At 39.7% G+C, this 23,855-nt stretch overlaps 1 protein-coding gene across 7 annotated transcripts in view; it reads left to right on the forward strand.

Moving 5' to 3' along the window:
- DOCK10 (dedicator of cytokinesis 10) overlaps positions 1 to 23,855 on the forward strand; it is a 209,120-nt gene that overhangs the window by 28,650 nt on the left and 156,615 nt on the right. For 4 of the 7 annotated variants that reach the window (XM_024763122.1, XM_024763124.1, XM_024763125.1 and 1 more), the window contains exon 1: positions 9,784 to 10,003. The exons of the other annotated variants lie outside the window; for them this stretch is intronic. In XM_024763122.1, coding sequence (XP_024618890.1) covers positions 9,899 to 10,003 — 105 coding nt within the window. In that variant the 5' untranslated portion in view covers positions 9,784 to 9,898. Of the gene's footprint in view, positions 1 to 9,783; positions 10,004 to 23,855 lie in introns of those variants that run through there. 7 annotated transcript variants of the gene reach the window in all.

Consider the following 23,855-nt stretch of genomic DNA (forward strand, 5'->3'; position numbering starts at 1 on the left):
ATGCATTATGACACTATTAAACGAACGGTTTGTGGGGCATCCAGGTTGCAGAAATTGCAGCTAGACTATCAGTCAGCGCCACTAGCAAGCAGTCCTTGGTCTGAACGGTTGGTCGCTTGCATGTTCAGGGTTTGGCACGTACGTGGCGATCTGTTTCCTCGTCAGAATTGCTCAGGTAAGAATGCCTTATCGCCCTCCCTTTGTAAAGACACATCCATCTGAAGTTCAAACCAAACCAAACAGAAACAGAAAGACCTACCACGAGGCTAAAACATATGTAATACTGATGTTATATAAATGAACCAGTCTTTCCATTGGAGCTTCACAGATTTGAAAGACCTTGGCGCTTCCATAAAACACGTGATTTTCAAGGTGATTATTAAACATTGGGTGACATTCATACTGAAAGCAAGGTAATTAGCAATTGGAAAGACTAGAGGAGGGCAATTTGGGGTGCTTGTTTTATTTTAAAAGAAATAACTCAGGTCTGTAGTTCACTTTGCCAGCAGTGGGAGGCTCGCATGGGATCCAGCCAGCCAGCAGAGAGATGCATGTGTCTCCAGGGGGAAGTTACTGTCGGGCAGCAGTCCTTAGCAGATCAATGATAATAGCATTGATTTGGACCCTCAACTCCCATTTGTGTCCTTTCACTTGATCATTTGTGAGAGAAATCGTCTGCCTCGACCCAGAATGCCTTTCAGTCTTTGTTAAAAGACAGAGAAAAATAGTCCAGGGAAAATAAGTTGCTTGGTGGTTGATTATGTTTTTAATGGAAAGAGAGCACTATATTCTAGGTGTAGAATTAGCTGCATGACTTTTTAAACAACATTTTAAAGAACATTAACAATCCAGGTTGTATTATTCGTGTGAGACATAAGCTTAAAAAATCATGTTAGCTTTTGTATGTTTCTTGTTGTCATTATTGTCATGTTGTTATGCTCTGGCTCTGAGCTTGGTGGCATGGGGGAGTGAGTTAAAATGTGGTCTCCAGAAGCATGAATTCTTGCTTCTTAGGGATTTCCCATTTTGCAGCAGACCAAGCTAAAGCTACTTCTTGAGGGTGGTTGGAGGCCTTTACCATAAAGCAGAAAAAACTTCAACATGGATGATGAGTGCCTATATACCCATCAGGAAACTGAGAAAAAAGGGTAAAATTAAAATCAGTTTTCCTCATTTCCTAAATATTGTATCAGGATGCTTACTAGTAAGATATATGAGTATATACAGGCTATAATATTTTTCCTAGTGGAAGGCTGTGACCAATGATGAAGTCCAGGATTAAAAAGAAAAAACTAAAACCCCTTCACTGATTGCTATTAGATTCTAAGATGGGCTCACTAAACTGTAAGCAATGAGTTCTTTAACCCCCTTGTCCCCATGAAATCCTGATTAAGTGGGAATTCTTACCTCCTGAGACCTACTTAAGTTCAATGATATAAACAAATATTATTACAACTTAATACATGTTTGAAGGGCCATGAAACGAATCCCCTAAATTATTTTAATGCAGTAAAGATCGTTTATGCTACGCACGTGTACACACACAGAACAAACATGTCACACACTCAGCACACACCATGCACGCACACACACACAACTGCAGTCTGTTTCTATTTTTGGCATGTCTACATTCTCCCTCAGTGCAATTCATGTTGCAGGGCTCTCTTTATTTTCCGTGAAATTTCTAAATATTTAATACTAAAACTAATGTGATTTGCATTAGAGTTTAGCAGACACACAAAAAAACTGCTGAATTCCACAGACACTGCCCACTGAAAGCTCTGCACTTAGAATTATGAGGTTTTGTCATGTTCAATGAAACTCCCCTGAGCTATCTAAGCCTGTCTCATAGGTGACTCAGAGCCATTCAGCCCTGACCTTTGTAGCCAGAAGTAGTGAGCCTCAGTGCTACAAGCTACAGAAACACTTCTGCCTGGGGCCAGGCTCAGGCGAGACCACAGTGAGGGAGGAAGTAGCTACTGGTGCTTTACTTCCTTTAAACAAAGTAGACAGTGGTGAGCAGAACCTAGAGAAGCGCTATGGACCAGCCTTGTTTCATCCTATGAGAGAAAGGCTGTAAAGCACACAAACCCTCAGGCAAAGGGAAAATCCATTGGAAATGGCAGAGAAAAATGAAATGAAATGTGTTATCTAAACGTTCTCTAACAAGGAAGTATAAACGCTGAAAAGCTCCACAGGTAAAATACATTGGAATAAAGTTAAGATGGGTTGAGAAGCAAGTAAAGAAAGCAGGTGGAAATGAACAGAAAGTACTTTACCAGCTGCTCAAATTAGGTTTTGTGGATTCAAGTATGATGTCGTGTGTGGCTGTGTAAGTCTTAACCACCAGGGTTTCAGTTACTCTGCATCTCTAACGGTACTTTCTCGGTAATGTTTATTAAGTAGGTTCAGATGCGTTTTCAGTGAAACAAAAATCTCTGTCCTCTGGTTTCTTAGATTGCACGAGGATGTCATTTGCTGTTTGTACAGCCTATTCAAATACAGTGCAAACATAAATATTTTAGAGATGACCTCAGAGCGTGTTGCCTTTAGCTTATAGCCTTTGTTTTCTGTGTTTATGTATTTGATTACTTCACCAATACCCATCATCTAAATTTGTCTCTTTGGTTCTGCCCTCCCTCCCCACAACTATGATTTTCTTTCTCACCTTATTTCACTGCCAGCTTTTTCCAGGAAGTGACCTATAAGCCAAATGTCTATTTCCTCTCACTCATTTCTTGCCTCCACTGAAACCTGCATCCCACCTCACTGTTCAACAGAAATTCAAAGGCCAAGTACTGTCCTGCCTACACCTTCTTCTCAGTGCATTCTTAATGTTAACATTGTCTTCAAAAGATAGGTGTAAAAAGCAAGCTGTGGTCCAGAATAAGACTGTGCAAGAGACAGTTTTCTAAAGATACCTCTCCCCCTCAACAGGACTCTCTGGTGCTTCAATGAAACATGCATCTTAGTACTGCTATGAAGGCACTTTGTGGATGTAAATTAAGGTTACTTATCAGCTGGCCTTAAAATATAGAAATTATCCTAGATCGTCTGGGTGGAACCAATTGAAACACATGAGGCCTTAAGAGCCAACACTTTTCTCCAGCTACAGTAGAAAGATGCAGAGAAGAGATATTTAGGAGAAAAGGAAAAGTCAGAGAGATTTCAGAAAGGTTCAACCCATTGCTGCTGACTTAGAAAGGGGCCATGGGCCAGAGAATGCAGGCGGCCTCTAGAAGCTGACAATGACCCCTGGCTGACAGACAGCAGGAAACTGGGACCTCAGTCCTGCAACTGCAAGGAATTGAATTCTGCCAACAACCTGAATGAGCCTGGAACCAGTGTCTCCTCTGGAGCCTCCAGAAAGGGACACCACCCTGCTGACACTTGATTTCAGCCTTGGGAGGCTCTAAGTGGAGAATCAGCTGAGCTGTATCATACCCAGATTTCTGACCCACAAAAACTATGAGACAACAAGTGGGTGTTGATTTAAGCCAATAAATGTGTGGTAATCTGTTATAGCAGCAATAGAAAACTAATACAGACTACTAGAACTTTTCCTCAAATTTCTGATATCTTAGCATTCAAATTCCTATTTCTTCTAAAACATGGTGAAGACTTACCATCTTAATTAAATTCCAGATACCCAGACGCTTATCTACTGAAAATTGCAAACTTAGTTTCTCTTTCTGGACACCATGGAGCCAGACTCTGAAGACACATATAAGAATTCGTGCATCTGTGTATTTTGTTATGTACATGTATATGCATATATAGGTGTGTCTGTACATGAATACGTACCTAGCTAGACCTGGTAAATGCCAGTCATAGTCAATAAGTAATACTTTACATATATGCATATATAGGAATCTTAGCAATTATATATACACGTGTGTATTTTTTTCCTCAGGGCTGAGTAATAACATATATTATTTCATGACAGTCTTGTAAGCTGTATACTAATTGCTCCATTGTAAATATAAGAAATGGGAAGACAGAGGTCACGTAATTTGCTGGAGGTTATCTAGTAGGTGGTTGAAGAGGGTTCAAATATAGATCTGTCTGGATCCAAGACTGCAAGGTCTTTAGTTTTCATCTTGCTTATCTCTCATGCTGGATCTTTTTGGACATCCTTGGGTCCTACCTCCATCTCTGCCCAGATGCCGTGTGTCACCCTCCTTAAACTCCCTTCCTCAGTGCATCTGGACACCACACTGCCCTGCTAGTTTCCCCCCAGTATCGCTATGCCTTCTCAGTTTCCTAAGTTGCCTTCTATTTATCATATATAAAAGAATTTCAGGATTATGTTCTCAGTTTTATGCTACTCTGTTCTCCAAAAATTCAGTTTACTTTTAGATTTTCAATTTTAACTCTTTCGATGACTTTCACCTGGATATCTCCAGTCCTGACTCTTTCCTGAGTTCCAGGCACACGTATAACAGTGGTGCTTAAAATGCCCATTTTTCTATCTTCTTGACATGTCTAAATCAGCATTAGTGGAAAAGAAGTCCTCTCTTCTTGCCACCCTTTTTCCCTCAGACATATTATCCATCTCCTTGATGGCCAGACTCAGAAACCTACTGGCATCTTTGGACCTCTCTTCTGATTAGGGGCATGAGCTCTGGAGCTGGACTGCCTGGGTTTAAATCCCAGCTGTGCTACTTACTTGTTTTGCAACCTTGGACCAATTGCTTAACTTCCCAAGACCCAAGTATCTTCCTCTGTAAAACTAAGTGGTGATAACAGTAATAGTAATACCTACCTCACAGGGTTGCTGCATGGTTTAAATAAGGCACTATAAATATTTAGATCAGCACCCAGCACCTAGTACTTGCTTGATAAATTTCAACTATCATTCATTTTCCATTTAATTGCCAGATCTTCATCTGTGAAGTCTGTGGTTATGATTCTGATGCCAAGTTTTCTGCCCTCCACTACTCTATGTTAATATCTGGGTTAATGCAGACTACTGCTCGGGATCATACTCCCCAAAATCTAGCCTACATGTAATTATCAGATGACTCTTCTAAAGGCACTATTTTAATCATAATTCAAAAATCCATGGGACAAAGTGAGAGAGTGGCGTGGACATATATACACTACCAAACGTAAGGTAGATAGCTAGTGGGAAGCAGCCGCATAGCACAGGGAGATCAGCTCAGCTCGGTGCTTTGTGACCACCTAGAGGGGTGGGAGGGAGGGAGATGCAAGAGGGAAGAGATATGGGGACATATGTATATGTATAACTGATTCACTTTGTTATAAAGCAGAAACTAACATACCATTGTAAAGCAATTATACTCCAATAAAGATGTTTAAAAAACAAAAAAAAATCCTTTAGTGACTTTCCATGGCTTTTGGTATACGATGGAAACTTTAATCATCTTAGCATTTAAAGCCTTCCATGAACTGGTCCTGGCTTCTATTTTCAATTGTTTCTGCCTCTACTCTCCTACTCAGCCCTTGGCTATAGACAGGCTGGACTTCCTATTTTTTTTTTTATCTTTATTAGCGTATAATTGCTTCACAATGGTGTGTTAGTTTCTGCTTTATGACAAAGTGAATCAGGTATACATATACATATGTTCCCATATCTCTTCCCTCTTGCGTCTCCCTCCCTCCCGCCCTCCCTATCCCACCCCTCCAGGCGGTCACAAAGCACCGAGTTGATCTCCCTGTGCTATGCGGCTGCTTCCCACTAGCTATCTATTTTGCGTTTGGTAGTGTATATATGTCCATGCCTCTCTCTTTGTCACAGCTTACCCTTCCCCCTCCCCATATCCTCAAGTCCCTTCTCTAGTAGGTCTGTGTCTTTATTCCTGTCTTACCCCTAGGTTCTTCATGACATTTTTTTTTCTTAAATTCCATATATATGTGTTAGCATACGGTATTTGTCTTTCTCTTTCTGACTTCCTACTTTTTCTTAAATATTCTTTCTTGGCCTGCTTCTTAGTTTCTGTGATAACGAACAGTTATGGTAACTATACCAGGCAATGAGTTGAAATTTTAAAGTGTCATCTCATTTATACTCACAAAAACTCTGTGAGGTATCTACTATGCTCTCCCTATTTTACAGATGAGAAAACTGAGGCCTGGAGAGGGTAAGTATTGCCTGAGGATATAGGATATAGTTAGGAAGCATGGACCCAGGAGCTGCCTCTAAGCAGATTCCAGATCCCATGGTTTTAACCATTGTATCTTATGCCTTCTCTATGCTACATTCCTCTTTTCTAGAGTATCCTTTACCCTTCTCCCATCTATTTGACTCAAACCTATTCAAAGTCTCCCTTAGGTCCTGTCTTTATTATAAAGCTTTCCCAGTCTCCTTTACACTTTAGTGAACTCCTCTGTCAGGTACAAGCTTCTCAAGACTAGGAAGAGTATTACATATTTCTCATGAAGCTCAGCAATGCCTTGAGTATAGTAATGAATTCTGATCATTGATTGGTACCAGATTTCTTTACTAATGAACTTGACAGTGATTCCTTGTGATTGAGCCAGCTAATCTCTGATTTCTCTTTATTGCCCATTCTTGCCCAGTGCCCTAGTTAGGTTCTTTGATTGTCAACAAGTGTCCGAACTTAAGCAGAAGTTGCTCCAGTATGCTGGAGAAACAGACTTGGTCTGAAATCAAGGAGCTCAGTAGAAGCTCAACTGTGCCATCCCATGGAGCACTGAACTCCATGCTACTGGATTTTCTCCTCCTTTGCAGTCACCACAGGTTATGTCTTTCTGACATTCCCATATACTGCCCGGCAATGCCTCCTTTTGCCAATGTTAAAGGTAGCTGCAATCAACAGCTTAGCAAGGAGAGAAATGAGTCATTCTCACATTGCAGAAGTCGGGAAGTGGGAGGGACTCCAGGATAAAGAACTGTGGTGCCTAAAGAGGAATAGAGGAGAGACGAGATGCAACTGTTAGAAAGAGAGGAAGTCACTTACGAGTTGCTCAAGATTATTAAATGCTTCGTTATAAGACAACGTTCCTATCTTCTAAAACTATGAGCTAGGGATTTAGGGTAACATGAATAAGCGGGTCCCCAGATGGACCTCAGAGATTGGTGACCCCCTACCATGCACACACATTTTCTGAGTCCTTACATTTTCCTGCTGAGTGAGTCCAGTTTTGTTAGATTCTCAAACAGGTCCATGATCCGAAAGGGTTGTGAAATACGACTTTCAGCTATTAAAATAGAAACATAATCTTACATACTCGGGAAATCAGGTGACCCAAAAGGGCAGACTCCCATCATATAAGGAAGAAAGTTAAACCTGAAAATTATGCACGTGCTATAACGTACCTGCTCATCCAACAGATGCCAAAGAGTTACTCAGAGTGTGAACGTTGATAAGCGCGAAAGACAGACAGTGGAATTTCTATATATCCCATGACCATGGATCCAAAGGCCCTCTGCTCTGTGGAATCTTTGGATGCCTACTTAAACCAATTACAGAATAACAATATAGTTTACCTCCTCAGTTGTTATTTTTGTAGCATCTTGCTATTTTTCTCAGTTTTTGAAAGAAGCTACCTTGGTCTCCCTACTTTGGCAAGGAATGAGCGGTATCTCTTTTTGCCTGCCTTGCACAAATCTCTGCATGAGAAGGTAGAGGTGCACAAGAGGCTAGAGTCTGGGGGATACATATGTGCATCAACTAAATCTGGTCTTTACTGGGGAAATACTACTGGGAAATGGCCTATGTCAGGATAAGGCAACCATGATAAAGGTGAAGGCTTATTACAGATTAAATAATAATCAATAATGAGGCTTATTAAATAAGCAAATGGCCTCTATTAGTGCCTTGCCTTTGGAACTAGCTGGTTAAGTGGGAGTTTCCCTGAGGATAGCCGCCTTCATTACAGAATCATAACTATGCTTGCAGAAGTGGCTTCTCAGGGTGAGATACGAACTTCTTACCCCATCTTGTCTAGGACCCTCTCCCCCCACACACAAAAAGGCAAGGGAGGAGCATTCAAAGCCATCAGAGGAGGCTTTCTGAGGAAGAGACATTTCAAGTAAAGACTGAAGGAAGCTGAGGAAAAGCCACATGGATACGTGGGACCATTCACTCCTAGGTGGCAAGTTGGCATATCCGTGGAAGACATCGGGGCCTGCACCATTAACCATGTTGAGCTCTAGAAAGAGAAGGCAAGGCTGTGGAGCAAAAGGCCCCCCTCCAAAACCCCCAACTCATTGTGTTTACCCATTGTTCCCTTCCTCTGGTCGCTCTCCCCATTCCCATCTGTACCCTGAGTCCTGCTTCCAGCTAAGACACGAATGCAATAGCAGCCTTGTTATTTTTCTTTCTTAAAGTTCCAAACTCCCAGAATACTGAGAGCCTTTTGCAGAAATTGCTCTCCTGGTTAAGCTTCATGCTCGCGTCCACACTGCACATCACACTGCCCTCTGTGCGAAGATTCCCCAACAAGTGTCTGTGGAACTGACTCCCTGACAGTTACTCCCTTCAAAATGCCCCTTGCTCAGGACTCATCTCCTCGGAGAGCTGGTAGGAGCTTGTGTCTCGGTGTTTGTGAAGATCAGTCCTCAATGGAAATACTCCTTCAACCATCTTTTAAACCCCAGAGTGCTTCCTAGACAAGCAATGGTTCCTTTAGCACCTACATCACACCGATGGACACCTCCGTTGTGGGGGTCCACCCTGCAGATGAAGAAACAAACTCTTGAAGAAACTGAATGAACGTCTCCCACAACAATCGTTTTTTAAAACCCAGCTTTCTAATGTTTAATCAATTATTTCCTAGTCCTGTGGCCTCCAAATATTTCCTATCTCATGCACTTTGTAGAAAAAATTTGGCTGCACTCCCATCTTCTGTGTGTATTTATAAATTATATAGTCCTTGCCAGTAGCTAATATTTCAAAACACAATATACATAGGGGACAAGGTTCATTGCTAAGCACAATATTTATGTCCTTCATTTATTCTTTTATTAAACAATTATATGTATATATACTGAGAATCTTCTGGAAGCCAGGCATGGTTTTGACCACTGAAGACACAGTGAATGAAGCAAAAAAATTCCCACTCTCTTGTGGCATAGACTCTAGTGGAGGATGACAGTCCATAAGTAAAATAAGGAAAATGCATAGTAGTGTCACATGCTAGTAAGTGCCATGGGGGAAAAGAAAACAGGAAGTAGCACTGGGGTGGGTTTGAGGGGAGAGGTGCACTTTTAAATTGCCCCAGAGAAAGGGAGTAAGGATCTAAAGATTAGGGAATTAACTATTTGACTATATGTAACCGTTTGACGTAGAGAATGAAGGTGTCCATGTCAATGTGTTATGTTAAATATTAGTAAAGCACAGTTTCTCTATCTAGATGACTAATATAAATAGAATTCTAATATTTTCCCCTTGTGCCTAAGTGATCCTCTTGGACACCTCCCTGGAAAGACTGTTAATGTAATCTACGCATACATGACCAACTGATTATTGCAGTTTACCTTGGGGATCTAGCCACAGTGCTAAAATTTGGATGGCTGTTACACTGACAGACATGGCAGCCTACCGTAAATTAGCTCTTTGATTCAGTCTTGACTTGGTTCCAAGGGTGAGTTTACATCCTATGGTTTATTTAGCTGTGAGCAATTCTCTTAAACATCCAAAGTCATTTTGTGTTTTTCATCCTGCTTTAAAGCAGGTGATTAGGGAGAATAAATGCACAAAAGCGCTTCTGAACAGCTGGTAGTTACTCACTCACAGGAAGCAGTAACTTGTCGGTTTTCTTTTCCTTTCTATTCAGTTATGTTAATGTAGCATGAGCATTTCCCTTTTTGCCGGAGAAGAAAAATTTGTTCGGCCTGGTGAAGCTTCAGAAGGAAGAGGCTTAAAGAAATTGATATTTTTAAATATCTTGCCACTCAAATAACAATACAATGAGCTTCCGAGGAAAGGTTTTTAAACGGGATCCCAGTGAATTTTGGAAGAAGAGACGAACAATGAGGAGAAAAAATCAAGAAGAAATCCACAGATTTAGTTCTGTAGGTATCTGAATGTTGTTTGCTTTCCATCTTTTCTTAATACTTTAAAAAAAAAAAAAAGATTAGCTCTGGAGTGGTATGCTAACCTAGGCTATGGGCAAAGTCTTATTAGATGGAACAGAATATTCAACCCAGTTCATAAATATCCTTTTTTACTTACATCATTATTTTTTAATTACTTCCATCATTAGTTTAAAACATATTGGAAGAGGTTGGAAGTAGCTAAAACATTACTGACTTATTTGGAATATTGGAATTACTTCCATCATTATTTTAAAACATGTTGATACAGGATTTAAATAGTTAAAATACTACTAGAATATTCTCTTTTTTAAAGAAAAGCCTACCATTGCCTCAATTAAGACCCCAATTGATGACTTGTATACAGTTGTGTGTGTGTGGTTTTTTTTTAATTTATTTTATTTATTTATTTTTGGCTGTGTTGGATCTTCGTTGTGGTGCACAGGCTTCTCATTGCAGTGGCTTCTCTTGTTGCGGAGCACGGGCTCTAGGTTCCTGGGCTTCAGTAGTTGTGGCACATGGGCTTAGTTGCTCCGCGGCATGTGGGATCTTCCTGGACTAGGGCTCGAACCTGTGTCCCCTGCATTGGCAGGCAGATTCTTAACCCCTGGGCCACCAGGGAAGTCCCTACATGTTTTTAAAAAAGTATTACTGCTCTGTTTTTATCATTTACCACTCATGATTTGTTTTAAAGTTCTTAGAAAGAGCAACCCAAAATAGGAAGGGAAATGTAAATAAGTATTTAATTAAATGAGCCAAGGAAGAGAGGAAAAATTGGTAAGTTTTAAAGGTAAAAAGATTTGGTTTTGTCTATTGTTTAAAAATGTTTCTGCTTTAGCATTCTTAAAATAAGAAATCTGGAAACGTGTACTTATTACAGAATTCCAGATTTCTATCTGTAAGAACTATGGGTAGCTGAGTATCAGGATGGATGGCTAGAGCTTCAGTGATTCACATGTAATGTGGCCCACTTTATATGATAAATGGCTACAACATGATTGGGTATTTCTTTTTACAGGAATGTTTATTTTACCAGGTGGTTCAAGTTTTGCTTGCTTTTCTTCAAGGCAGGGGTTCTTCAGCTCAGCATACTATCATTTTGGGTTGGAGAGTTCTTTGTTGTTTGGGGATGTCCTGTGCATTGTACAATATTTAGTGACATCCTGGACCTTAACCACTAGATGCTGGTGGAAAGCTCTGCCCCATTTTGACAAGCAAAAATGTCTCCAAACATTGCCAAATGTCACCTTGGGCAGGGAGGGTGATATTCCAGGTGGAGAGCTACTGCTCTAGAGGTAAATAATCTTTTTGTTTATATCAACACCTTTAATCTAGAAACAGAACAGCTTAAAAAATATATGCATTTGATAATATAGTGATTGTTTATGAATAGTCGTTGAATAAATATGAATAATCAAATGAATGAATAGTCACTCAGTCTTTGATAGGCCAAAATCAGGTACGGAATACTCCATCTCAAGTAATAGTGGTTGTCTTTATACTTACGATCTGTCTGGTGGTAATTTAATGGGAGTAGAATTTACTGGAGGTCTGGTACATAGGATTGATGCCTTGCTATTTCTACCACAGGGTCTTAGTAGTACGTGTCTCCCACTGGGAAACATGGGTAATTGACCCCCTTGACCTTGTTCCCGTGGGATGTGGCCGGGTCCCTCCACTCAGTGTTTCATAAAGGGAATATGCAGAGCTCAGAACCTAAATGGATCTTCGTTGTGGTGCACAGGCTTCTCATTGCAGTGGCTTCTCTTGTTGCGGAGCACGGGCTCTAGGTTCCTGGGCTTCAGTAGTTGTGGCACATGGGCTTAGTTGCTCCGCGGCATGTGGGATCTTCCTGGACTAGGGCTCGAACCTGTGTCCCCTGCATTGGCAGGCAGATTCTTAACCCCTGGGCCACCAGGGAAGTCCCTACATGTTTTTAAAAAAGTATTACTGCTCTGTTTTTATCATTTACCACTCATGATTTGTTTTAAAGTTCTTAGAAAGAGCAACCCAAAATAGGAAGGGAAATGTAAATAAGTATTTAATTAAATGAGCCAAGGAAGAGAGGAAAAATTGGTAAGTTTTAAAGGTAAAAAGATTTGGTTTTGTCTATTGTTTAAAAATGTTTCTGCTTTAGCATTCTTAAAATAAGAAATCTGGAAACGTGTACTTATTACAGAATTCCAGATTTCTATCTGTAAGAACTATGGGTAGCTGAGTATCAGGATGGATGGCTAGAGCTTCAGTGATTCACATGTAATGTGGCCCACTTTATATGATAAATGGCTACAACATGATTGGGTATTTCTTTTTACAGGAATGTTTATTTTACCAGGTGGTTCAAGTTTTGCTTGCTTTTCTTCAAGGCAGGGGTTCTTCAGCTCAGCATACTATCATTTTGGGTTGGAGAGTTCTTTGTTGTTTGGGGATGTCCTGTGCATTGTACAATATTTAGTGACATCCTGGACCTTAACCACTAGATGCTGGTGGAAAGCTCTGCCCCATTTTGACAAGCAAAAATGTCTCCAAACATTGCCAAATGTCACCTTGGGCAGGGAGGGTGATATTCCAGGTGGAGAGCTACTGCTCTAGAGGTAAATAATCTTTTTGTTTATATCAACACCTTTAATCTAGAAACAGAACAGCTTAAAAAATATATGCATTTGATAATATAGTGATTGTTTATGAATAGTCGTTGAATAAATATGAATAATCAAATGAATGAATAGTCACTCAGTCTTTGATAGGCCAAAATCAGGTACGGAATACTCCATCTCAAGTAATAGTGGTTGTCTTTATACTTACGATCTGTCTGGTGGTAATTTAATGGGAGTAGAATTTACTGGAGGTCTGGTACATAGGATTGATGCCTTGCTATTTCTACCACAGGGTCTTAGTAGTACGTGTCTCCCACTGGGAAACATGGGTAATTGACCCCCTTGACCTTGTTCCCGTGGGATGTGGCCGGGTCCCTCCACTCAGTGTTTCATAAAGGGAATATGCAGAGCTCAGAACCTAACCTCTTGGTCCCCACCGGCCCCACAGGATGCTCAGTTGTGACTTCTCTACCAGCCCCATAAAAGCCTCATAGGTTGTTTACCATCAGCCCGTTGAAGAGGATAAGTGTTTGAAAACTTGTTTGGTTTGAGATATGTTAACCTTCAGACCAGTCCAAAAAACGTTAATTTCCTAGCTGCCTTTCTCTCAGTGGAATTTAGAAGTTCCAAGGGTTATGTCGCCATAAGGTTTACTTCTTTTTGTGTCCACTAAAAGAGATAACACACAGGAGAAGAACGAGTCTATCTTACAGAGCCCACACACAGGATTTGGCATTAGGACAGTCCCTGGTGTGTCTCCATATAATGAAGCTAATCACTCCGTGAATTATCTTAATTGCATTTGAAGGTATTGCTACTGAGAGCTATGGGGAAAGCAGCCAGTAAGGATAGAGTGTTTTCCCACAGCATTCAGTAGCTGTGCATTCCCACTTAATTAAGATCATTCATACAGCGATTCGCTTTCTTCTGTAGAAGGCACTGGGACTCCCTGCTGCCATTGCCTGCCTTTGGTCCTCCTAAGATAGGCATATCTTCTTTCACAGGTTGTCTCTTCTGTTGAGTAGGGGATTGCTCAATCCATCCTTAGGTATTATCCCGGGCTTTCATTTTAGAAAAAAAAAAAAAAGAGACTCCAAGAAAGTGAAACATGTAATTAGAGGGCTAGGGGGTAATTCTGACTATCTCGCCCACGGTCCATGTGACCTTGGGCAGGTTACTTAAATCGCTCTGAGCCTCAGCTGCCCCTTCCGTAAAATGTTCCTAACAATACCTGCCCTGTCTTAAGATTGTTTACTGGAATTCATTTCGATCATGTGGGTTCTGAACATGATTTGAACGTTGTAAAAAGTTATGAGTTGCAAGTGTTATGGAGTATTAATAAAACCAAGTAAAATGTCTCCATTTCCAAGGGCAGAGGAAGTGGGGTATAATTGTGGAGTGAGATTGTCTTTTCAGTGACTGCAGCATTGAAGCCACTGGGCTATAGGTGACTCCTTCCTCCCGGGACGCTTTTTCAATGACAGAGCCACTCAGTAGACAAAATTCTGAATTGCCTCAAGCTGAGTGCTCACGGGGGTCCCAGATCACTCTGTGTGTCTGTGAGGTTTGCCTTAGAAATGCCATTTCCCACCCTGGCTCCCACCAAAGCCCAGCTTAGCTGAAGCCCATTCAGAACCAGATTGGACTTTCCACAGCGCATTCATCTAAGCTTTTTAAAAGCTAAACCAACATCTCTAGAACTGCTTCTGAGATGCCTGGATAGGTGATAAGGAAGAAGCAATTCAAGTGTCAAAATGCCCAACAAATGAAGATAAGGCTTACAGTGAGGTCACAGAATAAAACAACGATTTCTTTTGAATTTTTGGATATACTTATATATTGTGGTGAAAGAAGAAATAATGATCGCTGGAAATAATTATCACAGATTGTGTTTTTATAATGATTGTGTGGATTTTGAATTCAACAAACCATTTCTTGCTCTAAGACAAATTTAGAAATGGTTTAGTATCAGAGTAGTCTAGAATACTTAACCGGAAGTCTGTGACTTCCTAAGTGGTATACAGCCCAAACTTTATACTCTCATGACCCAGACTGACAATTCTGTTTATTTGGTTTTCTTCAAATGCTGTTTATTTAACTCTGTTGGAATTTTTAATTGTTTCGGAAGCTTCCCTTATTGCTCCAGTTTTCAGGTGTCTTGTCTAAGAAATCCCTTTCCATGTTTTAATCCACTTATCACAGACAACATACAATACGAGAAAGTGCAACTGCGTTATAAGAAAAGTTTGAGGAACTTACTTGTTAGATCATCAAGTAGAACTACTTCCCTTAATTTTTGAAGTGTGTATGGTGTTCTGTAGTTGAAGGTTTTCTCTTTAACTGTCTTTCTATTTTTATTTTTCTTTTTTTATCCAATCGTTCAGTATGATCTCTGGCGCATAGGGTGGAGGTTAATAAAAAGACAGTTTCCTTCCTAAGTTGCATATCCTCATTTAGAAAGATTAAATATACTATTGAATTGAGTTATGATATCAGTCATCTGTACTATCAGAAAAAAATGCAAAATTTATTTAAGTAAATGTGAGTTGTTATTTTTAAGTTGTTACTGGCTTGTGGATAATTAATCTGCAGGATTTCAAAGTGTTTAGAAGACTTTGTCTACAAATGAAAATCCCTCCTCCTCTTTAGTCATAGACTATTAGCACTTTAATAGAAAATTGAAAATTGTAGAAAACTATAGATGGAGGATGTAATCTGAAATATTTATATCTCCTACATATGTCATTTTATTAAATGTCTTGTGCTGTTGTCTTTCAAGTCTGTTTTTTTATCTTTACTCTTCCATGTTAATGTGGACAGCTTCTCCCTGGTCATCTGTGCTTCCTTACTTACTGATACCGTTTTATACAAACATTCACAGTTACCTATTTAGGTTACTTTACAATGAACCAGTTAGCTGAAAGGAAGCACAGGATGGGGGTCCCAGGAACCAGGATGATGGTTCCAGGAAACAATGAAATGAGATGGAATCAGGGTTGGAATACAATGTAAAGCAGGGATGAATGCTATAAATGGACAAGGTGGAAGGAAGCAAAGAAACAGGAATAAACAGGGGATCTGAATTCAGTCCAGACCACAGAAATGGAGAAGTGTAAGTTGAAACTGGATCTGAGGAGTCTGCCTGTGGCTGAAGCAATAGGGAACCGCTAGCTCAGATGCTGCATAGCTGCAGAGAAGATGCTTTCAAAATGGACTTCGGATTAGTACCTGCAGTTGAACCAAGAATGACCTTACTTTCCTCGAGACTGAGTGCTAGGAGAGGAAGCAGAGTTAAATCCAGACAGAGACAAGGTGGAGGAGAACTGCCAAGACAAACTGGGCAGAGCTTAGCTCCATGACAATGTTCTTTACAACTATCTGAGCAGGAGGTGGACCATTTGTCAGAGGGGGGTGGGGAGGGGGCAGAGTGGACAGGAAATAACACCATGATCCCCCCGTCTTTTATTTCCGAGATGACAGCAGTACAAAACTTTCCTAATGCAGACAGTCCCTCAATTGGTGGCAGGTTCCACTGTGGCTTTTGACACAAACGTTATCTAGAATTCTCAGTTGGAAAACTTCAGTTTTCCACCTGTCTTCTCTTTCTTATGTGTCTACTTTACTCCTCATACAAAACACTTCACTTCTGACGCCTCTGGTCACCAAATGTGTGGAGGTTTTTCCCCACACCAAGAAATTCTGTGTAGCACCAGCTGGCTGTCCTAAATTTAAATCGGTTCTAACATCGCCTACCTGGAGGTCATGTCAGATCTCACAGGTTAAGCTCAGTCCTACGAGGCTACCCCCCATCCCATGTCAGATGCCAACCACAAGTCTAGGTTATCACCTGCGCTTCTGACCAATGGGCTATAGATTGGAGGTTCCAGCCACCCGCTCTGACTTCAGACGCCAGGTGCGAGTCCAAGTTGTTATCTGTACTTCTGATCCACTGGCTATAAATCACAGGTTCCCATGATCCCCTCTCTGGTTCGACTAATTTGCTAGAGCAGCTCACAGAACTCAAGAGAAACATTTTACTTACTAGATCACTGATTTACTATGAAAGGATATAACTCAGGAACAGCCAGATGGAAGAGATGCATAGGGCAAGGTATGGGGAAAGGCACCAGTCTCCCCCAGTCTCCAGGTGTTCACCAACCCAGAAGCTCTCCACACACCATCCTTTTGGGTTTTTATAAAGGCTTCATTTCACAGGCATCGTTGATTAAGTCATTGGCTCTTAAACACTGATTCAACCTCAAACCCCACTTGATCTCCCCAGAGGTCAGGGAGGTGGGATGGAAAGGGCCAGCTCTCTAATCACCTGGTTGGTTCTCATGGAAACCAACCTCCCACCCCCACCCTGTCCAAAGTCATTCATTAACATAACAAAAAACACCATCATGCTCTTAGGAAATTCCAAGGGTTTTAGGAGCTCAGTGCCATAAAGGAGGATGAAGACCAACTTTATATTTCTTATTATAAATCATAAAATCACACATTCCTTATATGATTCCTTAATATACCTTTTCATCTCCTTTTCTTCATCTTCCGTACCATTTTATAAATGTTTCTTAGTCCTCTGTCCCTACGACTTCCTCCCCTGAAGTGCCCAGTGACCTCCCACCAGCCCCCAGCCTTCTAATTTCCCTCATTGTGGAAACTGACCAAGGGAGCAGGAATAGTACCCAAGCTACAGCTCTATTGTAGAATCTTCCCAATAGGAAAAAAAAAAAAGCATTTCTGATTCTTATTCCTGCAAAGCTAAGACCTTTGCTGGTAGAGTGTAGTGGAGGGGACCAAAGGCTTTATCCTGAGCTCGATTGAAATATCAGTTGTTCCATCAAGTTGCTGAGCAGGTCCTCAGATTCCAAGTTTCTGCATTTGTAAAATAAAGCAATGATGACCTCTTCTAGGCTTGATATGAGTATTCAATGAGAGAAAGTGTTAAATACTTATTATAGGCCTTGCCATTTGATCATGATAATAGTAGTAGGAAAATAAAAGCTATCATTATCATATATGGGGTAAATGATAAAAAATGGTAGTGTCTAAAGTTACTATTAGTATTAAATTGTTTGGTGTGACTATGTTATTTCTACAAGTAAAAATACGTGAATTGGTTTTAATACAACAAATACAGCAAGTGTTTTCTCTTAAGATGAAAATGACAGAATGAAGGAAGGTGATACAGGGCCAGCAATGGCTTAGAGACACCTGGTCGGTCATCTCTAACACAACTTCCAGTGCAACCTGGCACCTCCTATAGAGACAAAATTATAGTTTGTGACAACATCAGCACTGAAAGCAAATGTGGACATAAACTTATTTTTTGGCCCCAGTTGCTCTGGTGACATCAGAGAGGGATGATTAGAATGGATTAGGCTTAGTGGAAAATTAGAGATGAAGGCTTCACTGAGTTTATCACCTTGGAAAACCAAGAAGGTATTTGTCCCCCATTCTCAGGATGCATGATACCTGATGTATTTTTTATAGAGTAGGATGACATTGGAATTCATTAGTAACACATGAGTTTACTAAACCTACATCCTGTACTTCAAGGAGTCATTGGCTACAGGAGAGGTTCTCCTTTAAGATGATTCAAATCCAAACAAAGGTAAGTTGAGGAAATAATAGTCCCTTACTGTAGGCGCTGCTCCTTGTATTATATCATTTTAGATTCTTTTAGATGCAAGCAGAAGAAAGCTTCCCTGGTAAACAAACATATCCAGAGAAGGGAACAGAAGGAAGAATGGAGAGACAGACTGGGCAAAGAACAAGAATGGACTTAGAGCAGCTTGGGGCAGTGGGAAACAGGGATGGTCTTGGTGTTTGGAACTAATGGATGGTCGTGTGGGATTTTGGCATCTCTCCTTCAAGATTCAGAGTCCTGGCAGGAAGTGTTCAATGGGCTGGGGTCACGTGCCCTTGATCACGGAAAAACAGGACTTTTAAAATTATCAGACCCACCAACACTGCTCTTTACAGGGAAGGAGAAGGAAGTACCCCCTCAGAAGGAAATTAACATGCTAGTACTAAAAGAAAGCAGGATGGATGTTACTTAGGTCAAAAAACAACAAATGTCCACTATTCATATTCAGTTCCAAGTAGCCAAAGGTTAAGAAAGGAAATAAAAGAATGAGCTGACCAATCATTATGGGAAGGTTTATTGAACATATTCAATTCATGTTGTTGACAGGACTATTTACATTCATGTATTTGTGACATGTACATGTTTATGTACACACACACATACGTACCTCTCACATTTGACTCATTTGTGTGCCTGTTAAAGTACTAAAATAGTATCAGAGTTTAAGCTGGTGGCAGCTTTCATCACAGACTTTTATATAAATTAATCTAAAAATCCTGGCAGCTGGCTCAAAGGCGTTAATTTCCCTGGTGTCAGGCGGACTTGTAATTGGGTTGTGATGTATTTTTAATGATATTTATTATCTTTCAAGTGTTTCTAGAAAACTAAATGAGACATGTAATTTAATTTGATTTAGATCTTCTTTCCTACTTCTTTACAAGTACCAGTGTTAGGCAAAGAAGCAGGCACTTTTCTTTTTTCATTTTCTGAGCAAAAATGAGTGAATTTTGACATGCTCCTAAGAGATATATGTTGTTAAATTGCCTTAAAAAAGAAAATAAGACTGAAAAGATTTAAATTCAGTTTGAAACTATACCTTATTTCATCCTATAAATCTCTTCGGGTCCTTAATTTTCCTAATGAAATTAAGGGTTAATAAAATAGAATATCCTGGTTTTTCTAACTATAAATATAATGACTAATCGTCCTTCATATTTGCAAACAACTTTGTAATTTACCAAGTTTAACCTGCTTTATATCACTGAAACGGACTAGGACATTTAAAGAGTTACTTTTGGCTGATTTCTTCTGAGATCTATGTCCGTTTTTGTTACCAAGGGAACTGTTTCCAAATTCAGCTTAATCTGAGTTTGCCCAGCTGCACAGCTCTTAACTTTGATTTAACTGGTGTTTATCCCTTCTCATGAAACTCTGTGGTTGAAGACAGAGAGAAGGTTAAAGGGTCAGCATAATATGGCTTATTCCTTACTTAATCATTTCCTTTTTGGTAAGAAAAGTTTGTCTTGCTTTCTGAAGCTCAAACATTTGAGAAATTGTCCAGTGGAACTCCCTTTGATGAAAGGCTGAATTAAATCTGTCACACGACCACAGGCTGACAGCTGTGGCTGTGGATCCAGCTGTGTGGGGTCTTCGCAAATTTCTTGTTTGTTTTAAACACAGGTAGTGTGGAAGTTGGTTCCATTCCAGTTGCACTAAGGCCAAAGGGCCCTGGATGAACTTAAGATCTAAAGAATCCATGTGTCATTTAGATCTCTTATTTTCTTTAAGAAATGTAATCAGTCATCTTGATAACATTGAAATTAATTAACAGCTGTGTTGTTTCTAGTTTGTTTGGAGATGTCGAGATTGGTATTTTTTTAGGGTCTGTCTAAAGACCGTGTGGATCCTCACTGTTCCCTATTTGTCTGTAAGTCAAGATGTGAAGAGAATGTTTAAGTAATTGGCATGTCATGCCCTACTAGAGCCTTCTGTACTGGTCCTGAAGTACATACCTATTTTTATTTGTTTTTCTGGGTCATTAGCCCAGATGAATAATATTGTCAGCTGATGAAGGCATTCAGATATAAACTTAATTCTGTTATAAATACTAAAATTAGAATAAAGATTCAGATATCTGAAAGCCACAGGGGTGGTTGAGGAAAATAGAGGAAGTCTAGACTAGCATCACAGTAGACACTGCATGTCACAGAAAAAATACGAAACATCTCAAAGGTAGCGGAAAAAACTCTTTGCATAATACTGTTTCTTGAAAAGATCAGACTTTTTTGAAAAGCAGAACGAAGCAAGTGGTTCAGATCAGAGTAACTAGAGTAACCCTAACGGTGAGTAACCAGTGCTTGGCTTCCTAATTACACTTAACATTTACAGCACAGACATGTGGCCCCAAACACAAGGGGTTTGCTATAGAGATTGTTCTCCATCTCTCATCCCATCAAACCCTTTTCCTGATTTTAGTCCTTAGCGATCCTATTAACTCCCTATTGCTCACAAACTTGACTTGCATGTGTGTAGGTTAGAGCTACAGAAAGAAATTCTAAATATCTTTTGATAAAACTTTGTTGTCTAGGTATTTATCTTGGCAAAGCTAATAAGTTTAATACTAAACTAATCCTAAATTGAATCCTTTTCTTTTGATCTGAAAATATAAATACAAGAAAATATTTTCTAGGTTGGTTTCTCAAGGAAAATAAAAGGCAGAATTTCAAAGTCACTTTCATTTGCTCATATACATAATTAGGTTGCCTTCCTTCTTCCTACCGGTCATAGAGCGGCCTGACTTGATTCAGGAGACACACAGAGAAGATGCTGCCCTTTTCTAAATTTCAGTGCTTTTCCTTATGCTTTTACCTCTTTTGCTTCCAGTAGAATCACTGATTATCAAGGTTTATTTGTTTGTTTGTTTGCTTTTTAAGGAAATTTAGATAGCAAACATAAAAGCACGTAGGACAGTTTCTGGTACGTGAAGAATTTAGTATCACCAGTTTGATTAGTTGGTTGGTTTGACTTGGTGTTGGGATATATTTGGGGTTAAACATATGTGGTAATTTTCAATTGTTTTCGAATAAAGAAAAATCTATATTTGCCTCGCTTTTGGTGGTTCACTTAACACCCTCACATACTTCATCTCTTTGATCCTTATGACAGCACTGCTGTAAGCAGGAAGTTTCCCTTTGATTCATTTGAGTCAGTCTCTCTAAGTCTCAGTTTAAATGACTGTCCAAGTTACTTAGCTGGGAGGTAAAAGACCCTGGACTTCGAACTAGAGATTCTGGCTTTTGATCCTTTGCAAGAGTGGCCAATGCACAGAGCTGCTTAAGTAACTTACCAAATGTCTGTGGTTCCCTACAGAGCTCAAAATACTTTTGTTCATAAATTTCTAATTGTTCTTCCCTTTCTTGCTGACATTAGCTTCTAGAATCACATACATAATCTGTAGTTATTTTCCCTGGTCTCTTTTCACCAGTGTTTTATTTCTCTTTTTTAATTACTTGAAGTTGTTAGTAGTTGAACTTTCATGTGCTTTTCTACTTTCCCTCTTTGGTGTATTTTCAAAGGGTAAACAATTTTAAAACCAAGCAACTCCCCAGTGTTTTCAGAGACATGAGAGTTTTGAAAGGCCAAGTTCATTTTTCACCATGATGAAAGAAATATATGTTCATTACAGAAGATTTGGAAAATGCAAAAATTCAAAATAACAAAATCCTAAACATCATAGTCCCATCTAAATATAATTGATAATATGTGGATACAGATTTCTAATTCTTTTCTTTAATTTTTTAAAATTTTGTGCAGTTATTCAGTGTGCAGTATTTATTCCCACTTTTACTTAATAATACATAAGCAATTTTGCTTGTCATTGCAAACTTTAGAAACTCAGTTTTAATGAGCATGTACTGTTTCTTAGAATGGATGTGCCATAATTTCCTAATCATTCTTTACCTTTAGTAATTTATTGTTTCCCATTTTTAGCTCTGCTGGTCCTTCAGGCTTTATTACCCCTCAGAGACCTAGCTATTCTGGACTCAATTCTAATGTCATAATATGTGTGAATCTAGAACCATTGTCAGGATGCATTTGACTTCCTTTCCTTCCTCCTTTCATTGTCTTCTTTCCCTTTGCAGCAATACTTGCCATCTTGATCACGGACCCCAGCCTCCTCACGTTTCCCCACAAAAGCCAATCACATGCAAAATGTTGTGAGCTAACTAGCTTTACTGAATATTTGAAGAGTTACAAGTAGAATTACAGCATGTACCACACAATTTTTCACTGATTTTTTTCCAACTCCTATCCTATTTTCAGTATCCTTCCCAAAGCCCATTAAAGCACTAAGCCTTTCTCCACTACATACGATTCTTGGAAAATGTAAATTGCTTTTTGTGAACAACAACTCTGGTGTCTTCACCTTTTAGATATAGCCTCCACCAGCCTGCCTGCCTTTCTTAGCCCTCCTGCATTAAAGTGAACGTATTTTCTCCATCTTGTTACAAAGGTAATATTGCAATGATATCCTTGTATACTTCTTGGATTATATGTGTGGTTATTTCTTTAAAATAGAGTCCCAGAAAAGGAATTCCTGGATGAAAGGATATAAACTTATTTACTCAACAGATATTTGTTGAGCACCTATTATTTGCTCTCTGTACACATTAAATTTACAATACAGGTGCCTTAAATCCATGACTAGTGAAAATTTAAAACTCACAGCCTTTATCTACTGAACACTTATGTAACGAGTACTATGGGTATAGTGTTGTTCTAAGAGCATAACAGATATTACCTCATTCAGTCCTATGATCTAACTCCTACTAAAATGTCCATTTTACAGATTGGGAAACTAAGGCACAGAGATTCTAACATGCCCAAAGTTCCATAGCCCGTAAGTAGCAATGCCAGGACTAGGAGCCCAGGAATTCTGGTTCTAGAGTGCATATTACACTCTCTGTTGCATCTCAACATAGAAAACCTATAATCACACTTCCCTAAAACGAGGCTGCGTGGTCTAGGTTATTTCTTAGATTCTGGGGAGATGTCTAGGTTGATCATTTAGTCATTGACTCTTTTCAGTGTTACATACTTCAAATGCTTAGATCTTCAGTGTCATTTCTACATCCATTTGCTTTTGAATTATAATTACGAAAATAATTCAGATCTTTGTGGTAGCACACCATGTTCTTGAAATTAGAGTCTTTAGCTAAAGCATGGACAGTCTGCTTGTTTCGTACCAGTAAACAGCTCCTGGCAGCTCAGGTTGTTACCAAGATGGCAGGTTCACCAATTCCAAGGCTTAGATTTGCGTTGGCATTCCATGAGAAGTTGTGGAATAAGGAGAGGGGAAGAAAGCATTTGTTTTTGTGACAGGAGCCCATTCTTCTGCTGTGAAGTCGAATTGGAAGAGAGCTGTGGATCTGGGGGAGTAGATCAAACAAATGTCTTAATACTATATCAAAAGAATAGCCCTATTCCCACATCAGTGCAGCACCAGCCCTGCCACATAATGACGGGCACTGGTGGTTGCCTTTTCCCATGCCTGGAGTGATTTTAGAACAGCTAATGAAATTCATTACTCATTTGAGAGAAAAAGAGTAAGAGTAAAAAGCACTATAAAAGTCCAATCCAA

The sequence above is a fragment of the Neophocaena asiaeorientalis genome, unplaced genomic scaffold (genome assembly GCF_003031525.2).
Source record: "Neophocaena asiaeorientalis asiaeorientalis breed wild unplaced genomic scaffold, Neophocaena_asiaeorientalis_V1.1 scaffold86, whole genome shotgun sequence".
Lineage (NCBI taxonomy): Eukaryota > Metazoa > Chordata > Mammalia > Artiodactyla > Phocoenidae > Neophocaena > Neophocaena asiaeorientalis.